At 40.3% G+C, this 24,489-nt stretch overlaps 1 protein-coding gene across 1 annotated transcript in view; it reads right to left on the reverse strand.

Annotated features, from left to right (window-relative positions):
• Positions 1-24,280, reverse strand: part of LOC139712282 (alpha- and gamma-adaptin-binding protein p34-like) — a 31,415-nt gene extending 7,135 nt beyond the window's left edge. Inside the window, exons 1-7 of the mRNA XM_071624121.1 lie at positions 24,185-24,280; positions 20,469-20,656; positions 19,588-19,687; positions 18,544-18,648; positions 17,345-17,419; positions 4,543-4,962; positions 2,413-2,517 (exon numbers count right to left, since the gene is read on the reverse strand). Coding sequence (XP_071480222.1) covers positions 2,413-2,517; positions 4,543-4,962; positions 17,345-17,419; positions 18,544-18,648; positions 19,588-19,687; positions 20,469-20,656; positions 24,185-24,251 — 1,060 coding nt within the window. The 5' untranslated portion in view covers positions 24,252-24,280. The remainder of the gene's footprint in view (positions 1-2,412; positions 2,518-4,542; positions 4,963-17,344; positions 17,420-18,543; positions 18,649-19,587; positions 19,688-20,468; positions 20,657-24,184) is intronic.
• Between the last annotated feature and the right edge of the window lie 209 nt (positions 24,281-24,489).

Here is a 24,489-nt window from a genome sequence, read left to right on the forward strand (position 1 = left end):
CGCGAAATTAAAATGCACGCGAAAGTTTTCGTCTACACTACATGCATTGAACGCCAGTGGCAATTCGCGGAAATTTCATGCCACGAAAAAGGCTGTCGGCTCCAATTCGCGAAAATTTCATGCCGCGAATATATCATGTTTTACAGTATATAGGATTCAAAAAATAAATGCAGTAGGCAAAGTATACGGAGGCTGATGGACTGATATGACACTACATATATGGCCTGATGCTATTTTAAACTGGGCTATCTTCAGAGGTGATGCAATACAACATACATTGTACATTTATACATGTTTCCCCCCTGCCCCATTTTTCCTCGCTCACCCTCTCCCTCTCTCTCTCTTGTGCATAATTACTTCGCTTGGGCTCACAAAAAAAAGAGAAAACAAGAAAATAAAGACAACTGAGCACAAACAATTTGTCTCACAAAAACAAGCTGCAAAGCAAACGAGATTTAAATAAATGTTTCGAGATTTTCTATTTCTCTCTTTGTTGCTTGCCTTTTTTTCCCCCCAGCATTATTTATTTCATAGTTTATTTCATAGTTTGTTTCAGGGATATGTCATGGGGCTATTACCACCATATGACACAGGATGAATTTGTCGTACAATAGAATTCCACTACAATCAGGAACCCAGAGCACAAGAGGCCCTTACGATTGGTAGAATTTGATAATTAAAAAGTCCCAAAATTTGGTCTCAACTGACAATGAGCAATACTCATTCAGTTTGGTGGTTGGTACACAGCTAGGAACACATTGGTTCATATCAGTACCTAAAGTTTCCTTATTTTTCCTTTTTTCCCCCACAAAGTAACATTTGGTGGTCATAAATCTTTACAACTTGATCCATAAAGTCCTAGAGAGTATTTCATTGTAGAAGTTTTGGGCAGAAATTTTAATCCTGAATTGCAATAGCAATTAATTGGCATCTGTGCATTTTGCTGCATATCTTTTAAATTCGTTGCATAAAGTTAAATGGAACTGGTTATTTGCATTGAATCTACATATTACTATTATAGCAAAACTGGAAATTCACAAAAAGTGGCCAATTTCAGACAGAAAAAAAGGGACACTTAATCTCCTCAAATGTGTTGCCAACTCAAATTTTATGTGAAAAGGTAGGAAGAAGGTGGCTTTTGAAAATTCTTCCACAGAAACTATCATAATGCACAAGAGACTCAAATGTTAATGACCTTTCTTCTCCACTTTCAGAACCACTAAAAACAAAAAGAAAATACCATGACAAGAGGATACAGCAGCAAACATGAGAACTGTTGTTTTCTGGGACATAATGGCCCATATTCACGAATGTGGGTTAACTCTAGTCCATGGTTTATGCAAATTTCTTCTGCGTAAATGTCCAAGACAGATCATGTATACCAACAGATATCCAATGACATCCGCGCATTGATACTCGCATAAGTAAGTATGCCTTTTCATGCTTGTTTTAATCCATGGACTGAAATTTAAACCATGGTTTTGACTTAAACTGCCTTCATGAATATCGGCCAATGGGTTAATAGTGTGAATTACTTTTTCTCAGGTAGAAATCAATATGATAGTTTCTCTGAAAACATACTTTTCGCTCCCAGCTGCAGCTGGATATGCACACAAACACAGAACACATACAAATCGTCGGGTTCCCGTGCATTGGCCGCTAACGCAATACAAATTGTATTGCGTTAGCGGCCAATGCACGGGCACCCGACGAAATGCACATACATTACACGTACCCGACTGACATAAACTTAAAGAGGAAATCCAGTCTAAATATAAGTTAGTCTGATAAGAAAGAGCAAAATATTACGAGTTCAACGGTATAAATTTGATCGAAATCGGATGAAAAATAAGGAAGTTATGACATTTTGGAGTTTCGCTATTTTTTTTTTTTTTGGGGGGGGGGAGGGGAAACAGTTCTTGGACAGTCAATATGAATATGCAAATGGAAAAGTGAGCACGTCATTCCCTCACAACTTACCGTGTAATAGTTTGTACATAAAATTTTGGAATTTCCTGTTTTTCATTCAAATGCAATTGTGCCCAAGGCTCAAATCCTCATATATCTAAATGATCACTATTCTGAAGTTATTCAACCAGGTATAACGTGATGTTTCAGACTTCAATGACAGAAACATTGAATTTTCATCATTTTTTTTTTGTACACGATCAATGCAAAATTGTGAGGATATGACATGGTTAGCTCACTCATTTGCATATATTCATACCCACTGTACAAGAACAGTTTTGGAGAAATGATCAAAACTTCAAAATTTCATACCTTCCTTATTTTTCATCCGATTTCAGTCAAATTTTAACATGGAATTCATAAAATTTTACTCTTTTTTATCACACTAACTTATACATGTATTTGGACTGGATTTCCTCTTTAATGCAAGACCACAGGACTTACCCTTCATGTATGCCATCTTGGCAAAGAGCTGCTCAAAAGATTCACTTTGAGGGTCTTCGTTGCCCAGGGCTTCAAACAGCTTCATGTCCTCGCTCAGCATGGCATCTGAGAAAGAACAAAAGAAAACCCAAACAAACGAACAAACAAAAGGGGATGAGATGATGGCACTGATGATATTAATGCTCTTCAATGCCAATTCCATATGCAGCTTTCTTGAGGCAGAAATGATCACTACTAAAATGCCACCCAACTTGGCAACTCCAGTCTGCCAAGACGTTTTGCATATATACTTCAAAGAGTTGCAGACATACAACTGCAAGACATTTGCGATAAAATCAGATCTTCATCTTCCTCTGAAGCACTGGGTTGGGCTGATGAGAACTGCCTTTCATAGGTGTAGCAGCATAAGTATCCTTTATCAATAGGATAGTTGGATAGGAAAGTCTCATAACTATTCATTCATTGCTTTCTTTGCCATCATCCTTGAGTATGTATGTGAAATTTCACCCGTTTCACATTTTCTCATGAAAATATTTCTCACAGCAGCTCTGCTGAATGATGCTAAACTAAATTTACAAGGTCCTTGCAACAGAAGACATTGATCATTTTGTCAAAATCAGAGAAATATCGTGTTACCATTGTCTCCTTGGCCCGAATTCATGAAGGTGGTACAATCTTTGTCCATGATTTCAACCCTGGACAAAAACTGTAGTTTTGTATGGGGTGCAAAGTGTCGCATGGCCCATTTTAATATGAGATCAGTCATTTCGTAGACGAAATGCGACATAATGACTGATTTCGTAATGAAATAGGCCATGCGACACTTGGCACCCCATACGTTTGTCCATAGTTTAAACCATGGACAAAGATTGTACCACCTTCGTGAATTTGGGCCCTTATGTTTAAAAATGACGACTTAAAACTTTGGGTATTTGAGCCCCACCCTATGGCCCCTAATAGAGCCCCACCATCATTTGCAAAAATCATGATGAGTCTTTTCCCCCAACTGATGATTCCTGCCAGGTCTGGTCAAAATCCCAGCCGACAGCTTTCAAGGAGAAGATAAGAATGTAAAAAACGTCTACACATGACCCACAATGCACAGCAGTTGACGCACAAAGCATGCTGGACAACTGTCATTGAACACTCACAATGGCTCACTCTGTCAAGGGCCATTTGGCTCAGACCATGTTAATAGAAGCACTAGCATTCAAAGTTACAGTGTTGCATATCTATCTATCTATCTATCTACATGTATCTGTCTATCTCTAGATCTACCTTCCTCACTGTCTACTGATCTATCTATCTACCCCTTCCTTTATCTGTCTTTTAGTCTGTATTTGTCTGTACCCATTATGCATATAAATGTCTGTGTGTGTGTGTGTGTGTAAATATATATGTATGTATGTATGTATGTATGTATGTATGTATGGTATGTATGTATGTACATGTATGTATGTTGCTTCCATTGCCTATAATGTGTGGGGGTACTTGTTTAAAGAGTTGAAAAATTCTCTCTGTAGAAAATATGTCTCATTGACATGGGAGGATAGCCAACAAGTGACAACACAGTCACATATTAAATCAAGAGGTTATTTTGGAGTTCTATATGCTGAAATAATTGTAAGATATCATGATATTCAGACATCTTACGTTTTTGTTTGACTTGCTTGACTTTTCTTCTCTGGCATTAAAAAAAAAGAAGCGATAAATTCGGGGCATAAATGTTTCCTTGTTTGTTTATACCCATGTAAATGCTTTACATGTCCCCACCTAATACTCTTAAAATGAAACCATGTGACTACAAGTATCAGGCTATATGTGTCAATATGAGCAGGACTCGGTACACATTGTAATAGAGCATACTTTTAATCACCTATCATTAATGTCTGGATAAACACAGGTACAGCTGCACTATTTACCTTGCACTGAGTCATCTAACAAAGCATCAAATCAAAGATGAGCCAAGTTTGTAGTCGTCTAGCTGTACCTACATGTATGAATTCTAGCAACATACAGCAACATATTGGCAATTCATGGCTTGCACAAAATGCTTGAGAGAGCAAACATCATAATTATTATTGACCATGCAAATAAAGAAGAGGAATGAAACACACAAGATTAACAAACCTATCTTGTCAGGTTTGGAAGATGCGCTACTCTTCTTTGAATCTTCTCCCGCCGCCTCTGAACTTTGCTTGACACCACTTGCTTCACCCGACGGAGCCAAAACATCCTTGTTTCCTTGACAACCACTATCAGTCCTGCTGCTGTCACTATGCATTTCACAAGTCCTCGCACTTTCGGTATTCTGTTTGATCACCTCTTGGCCTCCACCCCTCCTTTCTTTCGAGGGTTCTGCTCTCGCATTCTCGGAACATTGCTCAGTGGATTCAGTCCTCTCCGACGCCAAATTTTCATCCTCGCTTCCAAGTGGCATGTATCCGTTCGGAGGCTGCGTGTCCGATGCAACGTCATCCTCCCTGCCGCTCTGACCATCGCTTGCCGCAAACTTTTCCTGCAGACGAAGAATGTGCGACCCATCGTCATCTGGAGGGATAATACGATGCATGAATTGTTAAAATGTTAAAGTATGCAATCAGAAGAGTGACAACGTGAATTTTAGGTAAAACATAGTAGATAAGATATCAGATGAATTTTCAAAAACCAATTTATAGACACCTTGGAGAGTACATGTAATGTGAAGCCAATACCATTTGCCATTATTTCACTTACCCCAAATCCCTTGTGACATATAGATCAACAGTCCAAATAAATTCTTCACCTCCCCTACCCTCCCTCTTTACATTACATTACAATGCTGTTGTATATTCCATGTGGTCTTACACATACACAAATACATACACACCCACTTGCAGATCGCTGCTTGCAAATACATTGTAGAAAAAAAAATTATATCGTATCACTGATAAAAATAGCTATAGGGTAAATTGTGTCTAACATGCTTGTTTCCTACATGTGCCTTACAGTCATAGTTGAAACGATGTCACAAGAAGATACTACAGAGCAAAACTTAGTGCACTAGGATATACACTTTTTATGATGCAGCAATGAAATAAAACTTTACATATTTCTTAAACAACTGTGCTGAAGTTAGTTGTCAAAGGATGGCTGGATTGCCATACATATATACACACGGTATGGTAAAACCTTGGTGTATTGTGAATTCAAAGAAATACCACATAATTATGGTCACTGTATAAGGTATTATACAACGTCCAAGTAGATCCTTGTAATTTGATTGGAGGATTGTTGGTGACGTGATATTCAATAAGTACTCCATTCAACGCGCCATGCAATTTTGGTTCTATTTTTGCGTGCAACTTGGTTCGATTTTTTCGTTCTATTCCACGGTTCGAGAAATTGTACGGTACTGCATGTACTGTGTGTTGCATATTGAGGATCGCATGCAGCTAGCGCAGTGTACGTGTACGGTACATGCAAGCGCGTATGTAGGCCTACGTAGTGCTAGTGTACGTATATGCGTATGAGCGCTAGCTGTGACAATATTGCACAAGCCAGAAAGAGAATCGCAGTGGATCCACATGTAAGTATGGCTGTGTATAGACTTCTAGGCCTACTTAGACCTACCCAACAATCCTCCAACCAAAAAGATCTACTTGGACGTTGTATAAAACAAATAGTGTATGGTCTTTACTCGTGCAATGGAACGAGATTTCGCACTCGGTGAAAGATGAGGCGCACTATTCAACTCGGCTTCGCCTTGTTGAACAGAGCGCCTCTATCTTTCACCTCGTGTGAAATCTCGTACCATTGCACTCGTGACCATTCACTATTTGTATACTAGAGCACACTGAAAAACAAGAAAAATTTGCAGCATGAAACTTTTGCGAATTGAACCTGATGGCCTTTTTTTTCAAGGCATGAAACTTTCACAAATTGCCGCTGGCATTCAGTAAGATGTGTGTAATACAAGCACTTTTGCATACATTTTATTTTTGTGAATCTTGGCTCCTTGTGAAATTCACGAAAGTTTCATGCACACAAAATTTCTGATTTCACAGCATTCTGTTAAACAGCACCACAGGAAATGAATGCAATCAGTGCCAGGGAACACAAGGTCTCCAGACACATAACAGAAAAGCTGTCTGATCTGCAACATGGTGGGGTTGTTGACCCAGTCCATCGGGTTCAACTGTAATCGGATGCTGCGGCTGCAAATCTGTCCATGATTGCATAGATTAAAAGACAATGCACATAATGGAATGTCATTTGATTTAAAGTGGGCGGTGCAAACATCAAAGTTAAACTTCGCGGCTGACTCCAACTGACGGCAGCCCTCACCAGCTCCAAAAATATGTATGGGCTCTCGGGTTAATTGAAGGCCATGGATCATTAGCAGCTAATTGTCAAATGTTTTGCCCCATTATCGGGTGAAAGAACTCATAGACACCACGATTCATCAAATAAAACTGAGCCATCATAGAGGAAATTAGTATTTTTAAAATACTGTAATGGGCTGTGACGCGGCACAACACCAATAACACTGCTTTAGTGAACTCATAAAGTTCAAATGAATAATCAGCCTTGTCTCAAATCTGGCAGGCATCTTAATTCTTTAGTACTACTACTACCACTGAAAACAATAATACTGAGCATTTGTTTGTGCCTTTCGCCAAAGTATCAAAATAATAATGAAGATAAAATCATTCCACATCCCTACAATGGTAGGAACAGCTTGTTAAAAAAAGAAAGAAAGAAAAAACCATTTGAAGGACAGAATGGAAAGATTCAATTCTTCATCACTGATTTCATGAACCAGGATCACTCCACTAATGACTCCGAGAACATTAATATACCGTACTTGTCAAACGTCAGTGTTTTTGTTTGTGTGCCCATGCATATGTTCTTTTATTTTTTGTCTAATCTTGAAAGGACTAAATCTTGAAAGCCTTAATTTTTGAACTCTCAACAGTCCTACAGATTGGTACATTTTGATGCAGTTAAATGTAGTTAAATGTAGTAAAATATTTTTGCAAGCACTGAGCATATGTGTATTGGTGGGGGAGGGGGTGGGGGTTGAGGCAAGTTTTTAATGCCAATTATCTCAATGTAGCTCTGAAATCATTTACAAATCATACAACAAATACAAGAAAAGATTGAACAGATGGATACAATGTGTCACAAATGTACACACTAGTAGTTATGTACACATACATGTATGATGTACTGTATGCCTGGCTGTTTTAATGTGTATGTACACAGGTGGACCAGATTAATGGAGAACATTCTATGTGGTATAGATATAGTACATACAGGCTGACCAGATAAGTGGAGAATTTTCTAGGTGGTATACAATGTAGCTATACAGTACATGCATGTAACAGGAAATACATTATAGCTCACTCAATCTAGAATGATTTCACCCATTCCAGAAAGTTCTGGGAAGTGCTTACATATTTGGCTGAATGAGGCACTGTCCCTGTAGCCCAATGTGATTGGTAGTTATTCTTGGCAATGATGTTTTGTACATAGTTAGGCAGTGAGTCATCCAGGTTTCCTGGAACTTGGACTGGCTAGTAGGTTGGAGAGAGTTATAGAATGTGCTAGAAGGGGTGAATAGATAGTATATAAGCTAGAGAAATTCTGCAGTAGGCAGAGTACCCAACACCTCTGCTCTGAGAGTTACGTCACTTCTGGCTCTGAAGCGACTTGTTATAGTCAGTCCTGTGTTACCTGCTGACCTGTTATGTTTGTGGAGATACTTGGCCTGGGAGACATTTTGCCTGCAGAGAATTAATGTGCCTTCATTGGACTCCATATTTTAATGTCAACGGACATTGCTACGGCAAAGCTGTGACGGGCTGGATTCCTAGCTGGACAATATTAAGTGAATCATCATTCAACGCATCAACTGGACGTGGTCGTCACAACATTTGGACTCTGCACGTTTCGCCGTGGACGTATATCGTGGATTTTACCCCGGATCTATACCGTGGACTATCGTAACCTGTACCTCTGGAGTTACGTCAGAGGAATCATTCATCGGTGCATCGCGGATCATTCGTTTGTGCATCGAGCATCGTATTTGGACATTTCCAGGGATATTGCGTGTAATGCGTACGTAAGTGATTCCATTACTGACTATATTTGTTTCTATTGATCATTATTGTACTGATGTGAAACCGATTACCAGTCTGTACCCACAATATCACTGTTAATAAACCGCCTGAACATCAGTTGATTGTTTCTTTTGTGCGATCATTCTCAGAGTGATTTTGGTCGTAACAAAATTGGGGGCTTGTGTCCGAGAAGTGAATTTAAAGCCAAAACTTAGAATTTGGAACGTTCCGGAATCCAGAATATTGGTACAGACAAAATACCGGTTGAGTTGATTGTTCAATTGTATATTGTGTGTATTACAGTGTGACAATGTCAATCAGTACAATGGATGTTCAGGCATTTGTTCAGAGGACAGATTTGTCCCTCAAAGATTTGCAAAGGTTACGCAAATGTGATTTGACTGCTATTGCACAGCATTTAAATGTTGATGTTCCACAAGGTGCAAGAAAGGCAGAGATTCTTGACTTAGTAGCTGGTCACATGGAGCTCAAAGAAGAAATTGACACTCCAAATCAAGCTCAAATTTCTGATCAAATGCGGCTTGAGCTTGCTAAAATGGAAATGGAAATGAAGAAAGAGAAGATGAGATTAGAAATAGAAAGAGAGAGGGAAAGAGAACAAAAAGAAATGGAAATGAAGGAAAGGGAAAAACAAAGAGAAATGGAAATGAAGAAATTCGAAATGGAGCAGCAAATGAAATTGCGTGAGATGGAATTGACTCATGCACAGACTGTTGGAAATCGTGAAAGGGCTCCCTCTGAATTTGATTTGGCCAAGAACATTCGATTGGTGCCAAAGTTTGAAGAAAACAGAGTTGATGCATATTTTGTGTCATTTGAGAAGGTGGCTAACAGTTTGAACTGGCCACAGGAATTTTGGCCCTTGCTCCTGCAAAGTGTGTTTGTCGGCAAAGCAGCCGATGTGTACTCATCTCTCTCTGAAGAGCAATCACGTGACTATGCTACAGTCAAGAAAGCAGTGTTGAATGCTTATGAGTTGGTGCCAGAGGCGTACAGACATAAGTTCAGAAATTCGTACCGCAGACCAGGCCAGACACATGTTGAGTTTGCTCGTGAAAAAGAAATGATGTTTGATAGGTGGTACAGGTCCCTGAAAGTGGATCAGGATTTTGATAACCTACGTGAGGTTGTTCTCTTGGAAGAATTCAAAAAGAGTGTTGCTTTCAGTGTGAGGTCACATTTGGATGATCACAAAGTGACAAGTTTGCATAAAGCAGCCTTGATGGCTGATGAGTATGAGCTGACCCACAGAAATGACAACAGACCACCTTTCAGGAATTTCTCTGGAAACAAGAGAGACAAAAATCAGTCGAGCAATCCAAAGAATGCTGGTTCTGAAAAAGGCACGAGTTCTGAAACTTCATCGGCACCAAAGTCTCAATCTGACAAAGGGTCCAGTACAAGTGCAAATGTCATCAAATGCTTTCACTGTAACAAGACAGGGCATGTAAAGTCACAGTGTTGGAAGTTGCAAAACAAAACAAAGAAGGACTTGGGATTTGTCATGTCAAAAAGTGTCCTACCTGAAAACAGTGTCCCGTTCAGTGAAACACAGGCCATTGAAAGTCAATCTCCCAAATTCAAAGATAGGCTGAAGCAGGTGGATGAGAGCTATCGTAGCTTTTTGTTTGATGGTGAGGTGACCCCATGTACTTCTGGTGAGGCAGGTAAGCCAGTAGTCATCCTGCGGGATACGGGGGCCTCTCAGTCGTTGATGGTGGATGGTGGTATGACTTTTCCACCAGATAGTGCAGTGAATGCAAAAGTCTTGATTCAGACTGTTGATGGCAGTTATATGTCAGTGCCACTGTATAGAGTGGATTTGAAGTGTGACCTAGTTTCTGGTCCTGTCACTGTTGGAGTTGTTCCTGAGTTGCCCATGGCAGGCATTGACTTCTTGTTGGGGAATGACTTGGCTGGGGACAAGGTGGTTGCGTCTCCAGTTGTTTCGGAGAAACCAGTGGTGGTTGCTGAAACTGAGCAGTTGCAGGAGGAGTTTCCTGGGATTTTCCCAGATTGTGTTGTGACTAGGTCTCAGGCTCGTAGAGCTGTTCAAGATGATGCGGATTCTGTTGATGTGGAGGAGAATTCCGGTGTTTGGTTGGCAGAAACCTTTTTCAAGGATTTGAATGATGGGGTTGCTGTATTAGGCTCCGAGGCTAACAGCGATGGGCTGTTTAGCAAGTCTTCCTTGGTTGAAGCACAGCAGGCAGACTCTGAGTTGAAAGGCTTGTCTCAGACGGCGTGTTCTGAGGCTGAGGCTGAAAAGGTCCCTGAGTGCTATTATGTCAAAGATGGCATATTGATGAGGAAGTGGAGACCTCCCCATAGGCCAGCTGATGAGGATTGGACGGTGGTCCGTCAAGTTGTTGTCCCTCCTAGTTACCGCGGTGAGATCTTGAGGATTGCTCACGAGTTACCTGTTGGCGGCCATTTAGGCGTCAGAAAGACAAAGGATCGGATCATGAGGCATTTTTATTGGCCAGGGTTGAATGTGGATGTGGCTGAGTTTTGCAAGACTTGTCACACATGTCAGGTGGCTGGTAAACCACAACATTCAGTGAAGCCGGCGCCATTGATTCCGATACCTGCGTTTGAAGAACCATTCAGTCGGGTTCTAGTCGACTGTGTTGGACCTTTGCCTAGGACTAGGTCGGGTCACAAGTACCTCTTGACAATCATGGATATGTCTACACGGTTTCCAGAGGCTATCCCATTGAGAAATATCACTGCTAAGACTGTGGTAGATGCTCTAGTGCAGTTTTTCACTAGGTATGGGTTGCCCAAGGAAGTGCAGTCTGACCAAGGGTCAAATTTCATGTCAGGCATATTTCAAGAGGTGATGTATCGTTTGGGTGTGAAGCAGCTGAAGTCGTCAGCTTATCATCCCCAGTCCCAAGGTGCGTTGGAGCGCTACCACCAGACCCTAAAGACAATGATTAGGGCGTTCTGTGAGGAGTATCCCGAGGATTGGGATAAGGGCATCCCTTTCCTGCTGTTTGCAACGAGGGACTCCCCAAATGAGTCGACGGGTTTCAGCCCATTTGAGTTGGTGTACGGTCATGAAGTTAGGGGCCCACTGAAGCTCATCAAAGAGAAATTCATGACGGAGGATGATGAGGTCCACCTACTTGACTACGTGTCAAAGTTTCGTGAAAGGCTTTCGAAGGCTTGTGAGGTAGCTAGGGAACACTTGAAAGTGTCACAAGACTCTATGAAGAGAAAGGCAGACAAAAATGCCAAAGCCCGAACTTTCAACCCAGGTGACAAAGTTCTTGTACTGCTGCCCATACAAGGTGAACCACTGAAAGCCAAGTTCAGTGGCCCATACAGTGTCAAAAAGAAACTCAATGATGTGAACTATGTGATCAGTACGCCAGACAGACGAAAAGATCAGAGGGTGTGTCACATAAACATGCTGAAAGAGTACTATGAGAGAAAGGCTAGTCAGCCGGTAGGTGTAGCTCAGGTGGTAGAAGAAGAAGTAGATGAAGAGGGAGAAGCTCAAGATGAGAATGGAAGTGAGCCCTCTAGTGCCAGGTTGTCTAACTCAGAGATGTTAGGGAAAGTAGATGAGGCACTGAACTACCTACCTGAAAATCAGAAGAAAGATGTGACTAGTCTGTTACATGAGTACAAAGAACTGTGTAAAGACAAACCAGGTTGCACCCCTCTGGCTGTACATGATGTTGATGTAGGAGATGCTGACCCTATCAAGCAAAACCCTTACAGACTAAACCCAAGCAAATTGCAAAAAGTAAGGGAAGAGGTTCAATACATGCTAGACAATGACATAATAGAACCTAGTAAAAGCAGTTGGAGCTCCCCAATCGTCATGGTGCCCAAACCGGATGGGTCTCAAAGATTCTGTATAGATTACAGAAAGGTGAATGCCGTGACGAAAACAGACTCTTTCCCCATTCCCAGACTAGAAGACTGCATTGACAGGGTCGGAAATTCTGCATATGTCAGTAAAATAGACCTTCTAAAGGGATACTGGCAGGTGCCCTTGACCGACAAAGCCAGAGAGATTTCTGCCTTTGCTACACCAGATGGCTTGTTCCAATGCAAAGTAATGCCATTCGGCATGAAAAATGCTCCAGCCACCTTCCAACGGCTGACAAACCAAATCATTGCCGGACTTGACCACTGTGTAGTATACATTGATGACATCCTAGTGTACAGTGACACATGGGAGGAGCATATTATACACTTGCGGCAACTTTTTGATCGACTCAGGGAGGCCGGATTGGTGATTAATCTGGCAAAGAGTGAATTTGCAAAGGCCAAAGTGGTGTATCTCGGGCATGTAGTCGGTCAGGGACAAGTATTGCCAAGAGAAGCCAAGGTAGAGGCTATACTAGGCTTTCCCATCCCCCAATCCAAGAAGGAGTTGCTCAGATTTCTGGGCATGGCTGGTTTCTACAGGAAATTTGTACCAAATTTCAGCACTGTAGTCACCCCCCTAACAAACCTGCTGAAGGGCAAGGCAAAGTACACCTGGACTGATGAGTGTCAAAGAGCCTTCGAGAAACTAAAGGCAGTCCTTGCTAATGAGCCTGTTTTGGCAGCTCCTGACTTCGCAAAGCCATTCAAGGTGGCAATAGATGCTAGCGATGTGGGAGTGGGAGCGGTTTTGCTCCAAGAAGATGAAGAAGGCACTGAACGACCAGTTAGCTACTTCTCCAAAAAATTGAACACATACCAGAAGAAGTACTCCACAATTGAGAAGGAGGCTCTCAGTCTCATCCTTGCCCTCCAGCAATACGAAGTGTACTTGACAAATAGCAAAGGGGAGATCACGGTCTATACTGACCACAACCCCTTGGTCTTTTTAGACCGGTTCAAAATGAACAACAACAGGTTGTTCAGATGGAGCATGATGACGCAGCCATATGCACTCAAAATCAAACATGTGGCAGGCAAAAACAATGTAATTGCCGACGCTCTGTCAAGAGTGTAACATGAAGAGAATTCAAAGGTGAAAAGTTTTCACCGCATATCATTTACAGTGTGTGTGTTTAGCATATTCATTAATGTATGCAAAAAGGTTTGACATGATTGTATAAGCTCTGAGAATCCAAGCAATATCATTGTAAATAGTATCCATGAAAAGAGAACATGGAATTAATACAGCTATCCAAAAGGCATGTGATAGTATGTGATTATTGTTGCTTGACTTGGACTTTACCTCACATTCGTTGCAAATAACAATGAGAAATTGTGAAGGTAAAAGAAACCCTTGCTACAGCAAGGCTTTCTTTTTCCCATGGGGGATGGTGTCACAAATGTACACACTAGTAGTTATGTACACATACATGTATGATGTACTGTATGCCTGGCTGTTTTAATGTGTATGTACACAGGTGGACCAGATTAATGGAGAACATTCTATGTGGTATAGATATAGTACATACAGGCTGACCAGATAAGTGGAGAATTTTCTAGGTGGTATACAATGTAGCTATACAGTACATGCATGTAACAGGAAATACATTATAGCTCACTCAATCTAGAATGATTTCACCCATTCCAGAAAGTTCTGGGAAGTGCTTACATATTTGGCTGAATGAGGCACTGTCCCTGTAGCCCAATGTGATTGGTAGTTATTCTTGGCAATGATGTTTTGTACATAGTTAGGCAGTGAGTCATCCAGGTTTCCTGGAACTTGGACTGGCTAGTAGGTTGGAGAGAGTTATAGAATGTGCTAGAAGGGGTGAATAGATAGTATATAAGCTAGAGAAATTCTGCAGTAGGCAGAGTACCCAACACCTCTGCTCTGAGAGTTACGTCACTTCTGGCTCTGAAGCGACTTGTTATAGTCAGTCCTGTGTTACCTGCTGACCTGTTATGTTTGTGGAGATACTTGGCCTGGGAGACATTTTGCCTGCAGAGAATTAATGTGCCTTCATTGGACTCCATATTTTAATGTCAACGGACATTGCTACGGCAAAGCTGTGACGGGCTGGATTCCTAGCTGGACAATATTAAGTGAATCATCATTCAACGCATCAACTGGACGTGGTCGTCACAACATTTGGACTCTGCACGTTTCGCCGTGGACGTATATCGTGGATTTTACCCCGGATCTATACCGTGGACTATCGTAACCTGTACCTCTGGAGTTACGTCAGAGGAATCATTCATCGGTGCATCGCGGATCATTCGTTTGTGCATCGAGCATCGTATTTGGACATTTCCAGGGATATTGCGTGTAATGCGTACGTAAGTGATTCCATTACTGACTATATTTGTTTCTATTGATCATTATTGTACTGATGTGAAACCGATTACCAGTCTGTACCCACAATATCACTGTTAATAAACCGCCTGAACATCAGTTGATTGTTTCTTTTGTGCGATCATTCTCAGAGTGATTTTGGTCGTAACAAATGACATGTTTGACAAATAAATATGTATGTATTTGCCATGCATACATCAATCTAAATTCACAAGTGAGAAACACACAATGAGGAGTTATTCCAACACACAACAATCCTTCCGCTTATAATCGCCACCTCCCAGGTTCAACCAAACTACCAACTTGTCTCACATAATCAATGACCATTAAAACTTGCCTCCAAGTAACTTGGTACAAACTTTTCAACTGGTAGTAGATTCATAGACAGTGATGAGAAATCTTCATTGTTGCACGGGTCAATAGCCTTCAGATGAACTTGCTAATTGCACACTTAAATACACTCAACGAGACACATTATACTTATCACACAGATATGCATTTTACAAACAAAAATCTTTTTTTTTTTTTTTTTTTTTTTTGGGGGGGGGGGGGGGGGGGTTGTTAATGGATACCTGCAAAGCCTAACTGAACAACTGCCACTGAATTCTAAATAGGTACTTCAAAGGTTCATCTTGATGGGGCGACTGAGCCTATTTTGTTTTGCTGTCTGCTTAAATCATAGGATACTGGATCAAAACTGCAATTGTGAACATCACAATAAAAGGATTATTTGTCCACAGGGAAATGTATTGCTCAAAAATGATGAGGGACAACACTTCTTTGAACAACCAACAAGCACTTGTTGCTGTTTCTATCTGACACTAGAATGTTGTAAGAGCAATGTATTCCTGTGCTATGAATAACATATGAGGTGGTATCAAGGAGACACAGGCTTGAAAATAGCAGTCAACAAGGAACACTCTATCAAAGGATGGGATGAATTGAAACAAATAGAACAGTATGAAGGCACCACTACACTACCTTGTCTGTAAGATAATTTTTTACTTAGTAAGTACAACAACAACAACAGCAACAACAGCAAAAAAAAAAAAAAAAAAAAAGAAAGAAAAAGATGAATAAAGAACCAAATTATGACATCTTGATTCTAATCAATGTGAAAGGCATCACAGAGAGTGCGTAAAACCTACCCCAGGAACCTGAAGACAGAAAATCAACTAATGATAACAACACAGAGAGGGGGAAAATGTGAAGGAAACAGAGATGCCATTTCAATACAACTAACAAACCTGCAGTCCTAACCCGGTAATCATACTTTCTATCATACTGCTGAATATCATTAAGTGAAGACAATGCGCTGCCTTTCTGAGATAAAACATATCCCATTGTTTTGGTATCGATGGTAAGAAATAATGACTGCTTCTCCTTCTTGCAAAGAATATTGTATTCCAAAGTGACTTATCAAACACTGATCCTTGTCACTTTGGTTCTAAATTTTATGTGATCACTACCAAAGAAAATTCTGACACTCATCTCCTTTGCCAACATGCACTATTAAAAGCATGCACAAAAACATGCACAGATACACACACACACACACACACACACACACACACACCGAGTTATACAGTGTATGATGCAGATTTTTTGCACCAAAACAAGTTGCCACAACGCACAGTTCAGTTACTACATGTATGCACGTTCATTGACTGACACTACACACAAAACATGATGAAGTCAGTCTATGCTAATGTAAGTACAAGTAACATAATTATATCTTCCAAATAGGACAAGTCCCTCAGTTCTTGACACATTAGCAAACACTACAGCGGCTCCAGTTCACTGAACTCTGGCACAAGTATGTGACTGGAGTGAAGATGTCATATACACACATTACAATGTATGTACACACACACACTCTCTGTGAGCAATTTTAAGCTCACAATAAACAGCGCCCTCATACAGGCAGACCCAGCTGAACATGGTAAGCAATAATCCAGCATGACATGATATTTCAGCACAAATTTATACATCTGGGTGGAACATTGTTTTGTGTATGGCTGACAGAGCAAAATGTCTCATAGTAACACTATTATTCCTTTCCTTCATGTCATTGCTTTTTTATCCTTGCTTTCATTTCCTAAATTCTCATCTTAAATTTTGTCTTGTCTGCCCCTGGACACATCAATTACTAAGAATCCTTGAGATTCTTTGATTTCACTACTGAAGATACACAGAAATTATGATACTGCATGATACCAAATCGTCGGGTGAGAATGAGAAGGGCGTTAATTTGTCTCGCAGACTATGACTTTAAAGGCAACTTAACACCCTTATCATTCTCAACCGACAAAATCAACATGAGTTATTCGAATTGAATCTAAGGATAGAACCTTTGGAAAGTGGATGTTGTGTTTTCTTTTTCTATTTTCACCCCCTTCCCCCCCCCAAATCTTTATTACACGCTCAAAAGTGTGCCCCCACCCCCCTGTCCACAGCCCCTGTGCAGTGAGAGGCCTCCCCAATCAACAACAAAGGGGGTGGTAGAAAGGAAAGAAAAAGTTCACATCAGCACAATCTGATTCTGAATCCTATTGATAAGCCCTACCTTTCATTTCCAAATTTGACCATGTGTGTGCATGAAGGGCGGAGATTATCCGCTTCACACCGTATGGGTCTGCTCCTGCGAATGAAACAAGAATTAACATCAAGGAATTAATAGCAGCATGCTGTGACATGGCAAATAACACAACATGTTTCCTTCATGTTGAGAGAGAAAGCCAACGAGATGAGCACATCAGACTACTCTTCTGTAGGTACCCCCACACATTACTTTAATTACAATGTACCTCCACCAAGGGGGGAGGTTATGTTTTCATTACCGTTGGTTTGTTTGCATGTGTGCAAAATAACACAAACAGTTAGGAACGGATTTGGATGAAACTTGCAGGAAAGGTTGAGAATGACACAAGGAATAGATGATTAAATTTTGGTAGTGATCCAGAAATTTTTCCAAATTTTATGAAGGATTTTCGATATTTTGGCAGGTAAGGTCAATGTACTTGGGAGTTCAAGCTGCGCATTTTTTAGGTTTTCATCCACGCACGTAAAGTGCGTGCTCTAGTTTCTACTAGGGCGAGGTGTGCCGCACAGCTGGAAGTTGATAACGTATCAACAAAAGGCTTCTATTTTGGGAAATTGGGCGATTTTCAGCATGCATATGTATAGGTGGAAATCACTGATCTTGATGGAAGAACAATATCCGTGATGGAAATGAGCTGCTTGGCAGAGGTCTGCACTCTCAGAGTGCTTCTCTAGTTCGAAATATGAATACGACGAAATCTGTAAACTTTTTAAAGTGTATGGTGTAACTTTAATGATGATGTAAAGGTCAATGTCAACACATGGAATTTTTATTACTATTGTACGTAAGTTTGATTTGTAGATATATATACTATGATGTAATTTGTGAATTTGTAACTTCATGACATAAATGAAAATAAATGAATGAAATGAAATCATACTTTTTTTCAATGCAAAACTTTCACTGACTTTTTTCATGCCACTTGATGGTAAACTAGTCAATTGGCCAGTCCCCCAGTAAAATGACTAGAGCACATCCAGTAGTTTCTGTTTTGATTTTGTAATTCCTCAAGAGAAGTGAACCCAACTATACTTGGCGCTTCACAGTTGCACCGCTGAATCTGCTCATTCCTCGTAAGGGCGAGTGCCAGTGTTAATGACGCTTGTTCAAAGGCTACTCGTGGCAAATTTAATGACTCAAATGTTTCAGTCGATTATTTTTACCGAATCCGTCTTCCTCCTCTTCATCCTCATCCTCGGGCTTCTCCAGTTCCACCAGCTCGAATGTGTTATCGAGGCACCACCCCAGTACATCCTGCTTGCCAACTCCTGATAGATTGTGTGTGGGGGTGGATAGAAACCAAACCAAGAAAGGATTACACTTCATTGCTAAAAACAGCATCACAGTACCAGGAGGGAAAAAATGGGAAATGAACTAAATTTGGAGTCCAAAAGTGGACATATTTAAGATGGACACTAAAGGAAAGCAATTATATGCTCCTAGGTGAACAAATATGAAACTGAAAGCTATAGGATTTGGCAGCGTGAGGATAAAATATCTTGCTCAAGGTCAATAAATATGATGACAATATATATAAATATATATATATATATTTTTTTTTTTTTTTTGGGGGGGGGGGGGGGGGCAATCACCAATTGAGATGAGCAAGACAGTTTTGTGAGGGTTGAATTTTACAATCAAGAACCACATTGATTGAAAAAGACAAAAGTATTACCAGCATCACTTTTCAAGAGAAAAATTAGTGATTTCCCACCCAAGATATGAAATATGAAAAATTTGACCAAAAAGAAAAAGAAAATTCCACAAAATTCATTTTTCATGAAAATTACACATCCAATCAACTTGATACTGACATATATGTTAAGGGTAGCTATTATTCTCCCTGCTTTCTAAAAGCGGTTAGCCAAGTACTCTTTCATTATGCTAGAAAAGTGAATTTCTGTAGAATTTACTTTATATTTTCTTTATATGTTGTCCACTCATACGTCATAACCTCTATTAGTCTCCTCATCCAGCAGTTCCAACACCAAAAACTTTAAAAATTCATAACTTTTGCATCGATTGTCTGATTTTCCTCAACCTTTTACCGATGTGTTCCACTTAATGTTGCTGCTTTCACTCGAACCACATTGCTCTTTGGGTTTGGGTTCCCTTTAACCAAAAATCCATATCTACAAGTGTAGGGACTTTTTGTTAATTTTGTGATGCAGGGTCACATTATGTGGAAAATTTTGGAGGACATTTACCAGGATTCTTGGTGAATTGCTTGCAGGCAAGGATCCTAACCTCAGGGTTCATTTCCTTCACTGTTGACCACTGTGACTTAACTGTCTTGAAGCTCTGCTCCTAGAGGACAAAGGAGTTCAAAAAGAATATCAAACAGATTATGTTTAATTTCACTTTCTTTTCTCTCTTGCCATTGATATTTTGTGCATCCCCTGCCATATCTCTTCCCACATTCTTATGGCATTCTTCAATATCATACTGTCTTACCACTCTCCTTATCTTGATAGCCAGAGGAGGAACATGAATGCCACATTGGAATGTTTATTCTGCAGTCCTCCTTTCATCTTTTATTAGCTAGTTTTAGTCACTCTGCGTGAAATGTAAATGTGGCAGCAAGATCTCTATGATTTTCTCATCATGTGGATGTTGCAACAGTATTCAACACTTGCTTTTGACATCCACAACATATTACTATCCAAATATTTGCTCCAAAAGAGGACTTTCGGATAGGTGCAAAAAGACAATCAAAAGAATTTTGTTCATAAATGGAGGGAAACACCACATTTAACACTCTGTGTCTAGATCAAATCATGATGCCTCGATGTGCTTAACATCAACAAGAGGATGCCTACCTAACTTGCAAAGACCACATATCTTTGATTGATAACAAAGAACATACAAATTTTCTACATCTTTGAATCACGTTAACCCATTGATGGGCTGATTTTGCTACAACACGCATTTCCCATAGCCCCTGTCCGAGTATACTCTGGACTCGTCCTCCACGGGTTAACATCCACACATATGTATGTAAATGTGCATGAGAAAAATCAAATGTGATTGCTGGAAGGAGAGCAAACAAAGAATTCTAGACATTGATTCTCTCTCTGTTGAGACTCACTGAATCGTCCATGATTAAGATGATGCCCTCCATTGAGTCTCCAAGGCTCAGTGATCCCATGATGCAGGGCTCGGCAACACAGACCAGGATGTCTGCCTTGTAGTACTTGTTGTTCACCTGCCACGGGTACCCGCAGACATCTTCAGCAATGGGACTGTGGGGAGACTTGTCATCATGCTTTGTGATCTCTGCATCAACAAGGAAAAACATTTTGTTTGAGCCATGTACAAGTCTAACATTCTTTGCGGCACATTGCTGTTTCATAAAATCCAAGTTTACACTTTTAAATGGGCATCATTCTTGGACACAGGTAAGCAAATAGTTCAATGGTATTTACACACATCATCCTGATGAAATTAAACAAGAGACCCGGGGGTCACGCGCTCACCTGAGTATCGCAAGTTCACCTTCCATGCATTCTTGCAGACTCTTACCTGAGAACATTGGAAACTTGTGGTGGGGGTAGCTCTGAGAATGGGGGCAATACATATTCCATCGCACTGGTAAAAATACCTGCCAAGTACACTGTACTTTATAGAATATTGGATTATGCAGCTTGGGAAAAAAGACTTAAAGCACTATCATTTTTTATTAGAATTAGAGAAAAATATTATTTAATATTCATTAATTTAGGAGGTTTGGACCCCTGCAGCCCCCAAGGAAAGAATGGGATCCATTCAAACACTATGAGATCTTATCCCTATGGGAATGCTACTTGACAAATTTGGTGAAAATCCATTTCGTTGTTTTCAGCAAGAGGATGAAAATTTAGGCCAGCATTTGGACATCCCCCCCATCCCATCCCACTTCCTTGGGTCCCAATGGGGTGGGGGGGGGGGGGAGGGCACCCCTGATTCTCCCATGAACAAACTTGAAACAACAGTCATCAATATACTGACTCATTGTATTAACTTTATAGCTCAATCACTTCAAGTTCTAGAGAAAATCTGTAAAGATTCCTTACAGGAGGGAAGGGGGGGGGGGGAACCCTGGGGCCCCCAGGTGGGGCATTGTGCCCATTTGATGGAATTGAGATTCTATCCCCCTAGGGATGCTACCTGCCAAGTTTGGTGAAAATTATTGATAGGGTTTTCAAGAAAAAGATGAAAATTTACAATTTCGGTCCAAGTTTAGGCCCCCTGGGGCCCCCCCAGGTGGAGCATGGTGCCCATTTGATGGGAATGAGATTTTTCCCCCTAGGGATGCTACCTGCCAACTTTGGTGAAAATTCATAATGGCATTTTCAAGAAAAAGATGAAAATGTATAATTTGGGCCCCATTAGGACCCTCCCCACCCCCTCCCCTGGGTCCCAAGGGGGGCACCCCTGATTCCGCCATGAACAAATCTGAAACTACAGTCATCAATGTACTAATTCATAGTATTAACTAAGCTCTATCACTTCTGGCTCTAGAGAAGAAGATTTTTTAACATTCCTTAATTTTGGGGGGTTTGGGCCCCTCTGGGGGCCCCCCAGGTGGAGTATGGTGCCCATTTGAACAAATTGAGATCCTATCCCCCTAGGGATGCTACCTGCCAAGTTTGTTGAAAATCGGTCAAGGGATTCTCAAGAAGAAGATGAAAATGTAAAAGTTTCCGCACGACGGACGACGGACGAAGAGCGGTCGCAATAGCTCACTTGAACCTTTGGCTCAGGTGAGCTAAAAAATTAGAGTGGTTGATGAGAACGGAGCTACAAATCAGAAGTGATTGGACAAAATCAGGAAAATGTGAATAGATTTAGGCATGCAAATCCGGAAAATTCAGATTCATCCCCCTTTAAAAAGATGAAGAACCTCCCTTTTTGAGCTAAGGGGGAAGCTGAAGATTTCCTTTGCACTATTCTTTTCACGTCACTTCTACTTAAGAAGTAAAATCTTTCTCTTTACCTCTTGTGGCAATGCATAGTATGAATACAAGCTATAAACTATAAAATATCTGTCACAAAGACCAAAAGAGCAGGAATTTCAAAATAAACAGGTTAAAGGGTGTGTACAGTTCTGGTCGAGGTGAGGATTAGCTTTTAACATTTTGCGAGATATTCAGAAACCACTCTATGAGATGTCAAAGAGCATGTAATTTTAAGAAGGATTCAACGTTCATTTGATGAAAATTGGTCTTGAAATGGCTGAGATATCCAAAAACAAGGTGAAACAAAGAGATCCTAATAAAGTTGTGGCATGTCGCCTTTTATTATTATCACTTTTTCGTATATCTCAGCCATGTCAAATCCAATTTTCATCAAATAAACGTTGAATCCTTCTTAAAATTACATGCTCTTTCATATTTCATAAGAAGTTTCTCATTATCTCACTTAGAAATGTTCAAAACATGAATCCCTTACCTCAACCAGTACTGTACAGTCCCTTTAACCTGGCACGAAAAAACAACAACATTTAATATGTATCGAGAATACAAAATATTTCATTTCAATTAAGTATCAACAATCAATTGATTAATTGAATGATTGATTTGAATTTACTTCCACTGAAAATTCTATAATTCTTCCTGGGCTATCTAAGCCTTTAATATTTTATCATTATCTTTTTAAAGCAAATATTACAAAAATAAACTTGGTGGGAGAAAGTTAAATCTTCACTTAAGATGGGGGAAAATACATCTTAGAGCATGAGAAATTCAAACTCAAGCGGGAGAGCGAAGAGTTTGGGAAAATGTTCTAAAAGCGGGAGAGTTGGAGTCTCTCCATCATGTTTTCTTGCAGTGCAGTAGCTTCAGTTCTATTACTAAAGGTGCCAGCAATCCAAATATAGGTGTTAAAACTCCAACAGGAGGTCAAAATACATTCCATCATAAACAGATACTCAAGAACTGAATCGCATCGCCATTCGTTCTTTCCGAGAACAGTAAGGAGCTGGAATTCCCCGTCGTCAGATATTGTTGCAGCGCCATCTGCTGTGGAAACATTCCATAGCCGACTAACGGTTGATCACAGTGGCTAGTCTTGTTATTCATATTTGTTACCTGTGCTTGTAAATATCTGTAAATAAACTGTATTGTTGTAATGTAAATAACACAGTCTGCAAGAATCTTAAGATTATTGAAGGAGGCAGACTTAACCAGAAGAAGAATTTAGATCATTAATTCACCATAAAAGTGCATATACTAATGATTCATGATAAGTTTCTTTCCTACAGAGTCTATAGAAAAGGATGGTGTCATCTTGAATGAAATTTACTTTAGAGCTAACGTTGGTGAACATAGAATCTTATGATCCTGATCAATGATGCCTTGATGGTGCATATGTGGTGACTGACCAGCATTTGCAGCAAACCAAAGAGCAGGTTCTTTTAGTTTTAATATTATGGTAATATTAATTCAGTGGACTAGGCACCTACCAATCTAACCCCGGGACGCTCCGTATACACAGTTACACACATAAGTTCACTTTACCGAGAATACCGTGATATAATAATATGCTAATGCATGCAAAAGGATACTTAGTACCCTAGCTGGGTCAGATCCTTAGGGCAATTACGCAACGAGACAGAGGAATTCACCGCACAGCCAGGCAGGGCAGTGGTAATCATGAACAGATGAAAGGAACCAACATGAATGTGAACGGGTGGGACTGCATATCATAATTGTCTCGCGCAAGAGAAATGCCAGAATTGTGTAAATACACACAACTGACTCATTCAGATCATCGAAAAGCAAAATATGAGCCAAAATAGGTGTCCCGTCGACTGGCGTTACTCACGTTTCATGATACTGTGTCCATCAACACTTGAAGAGCAAGACACAAGAAGTGCTGAGGGCGTCGCCATTGTGCTCCTCTTTTTACGCGTTATACGGTTGTAATTGTGTGTGTTGTTAAAGGGACTGTACATAAACAGTACGGTACTGGTAGAAGTGGGCCAGTTCATGTTTTGAACATTCCTCTTTATAATGAGAAACCTCTTATGAAATACGAACGAGCATGTAATTCTAGGAAGCATTCCATGTTTATTTGATGAATATTGGTTTTCAAATGGCTGGGATATCCAAAAAAGTGATAATGATAAA

Source organism: Diadema antillarum, unplaced genomic scaffold, assembly GCF_040938485.1.
Source record: "Diadema antillarum isolate AM-2024a unplaced genomic scaffold, OU_Dant_1.0 seq00001786_RagTag, whole genome shotgun sequence".
Taxonomy (NCBI): domain Eukaryota; kingdom Metazoa; phylum Echinodermata; class Echinoidea; order Diadematoida; family Diadematidae; genus Diadema; species Diadema antillarum.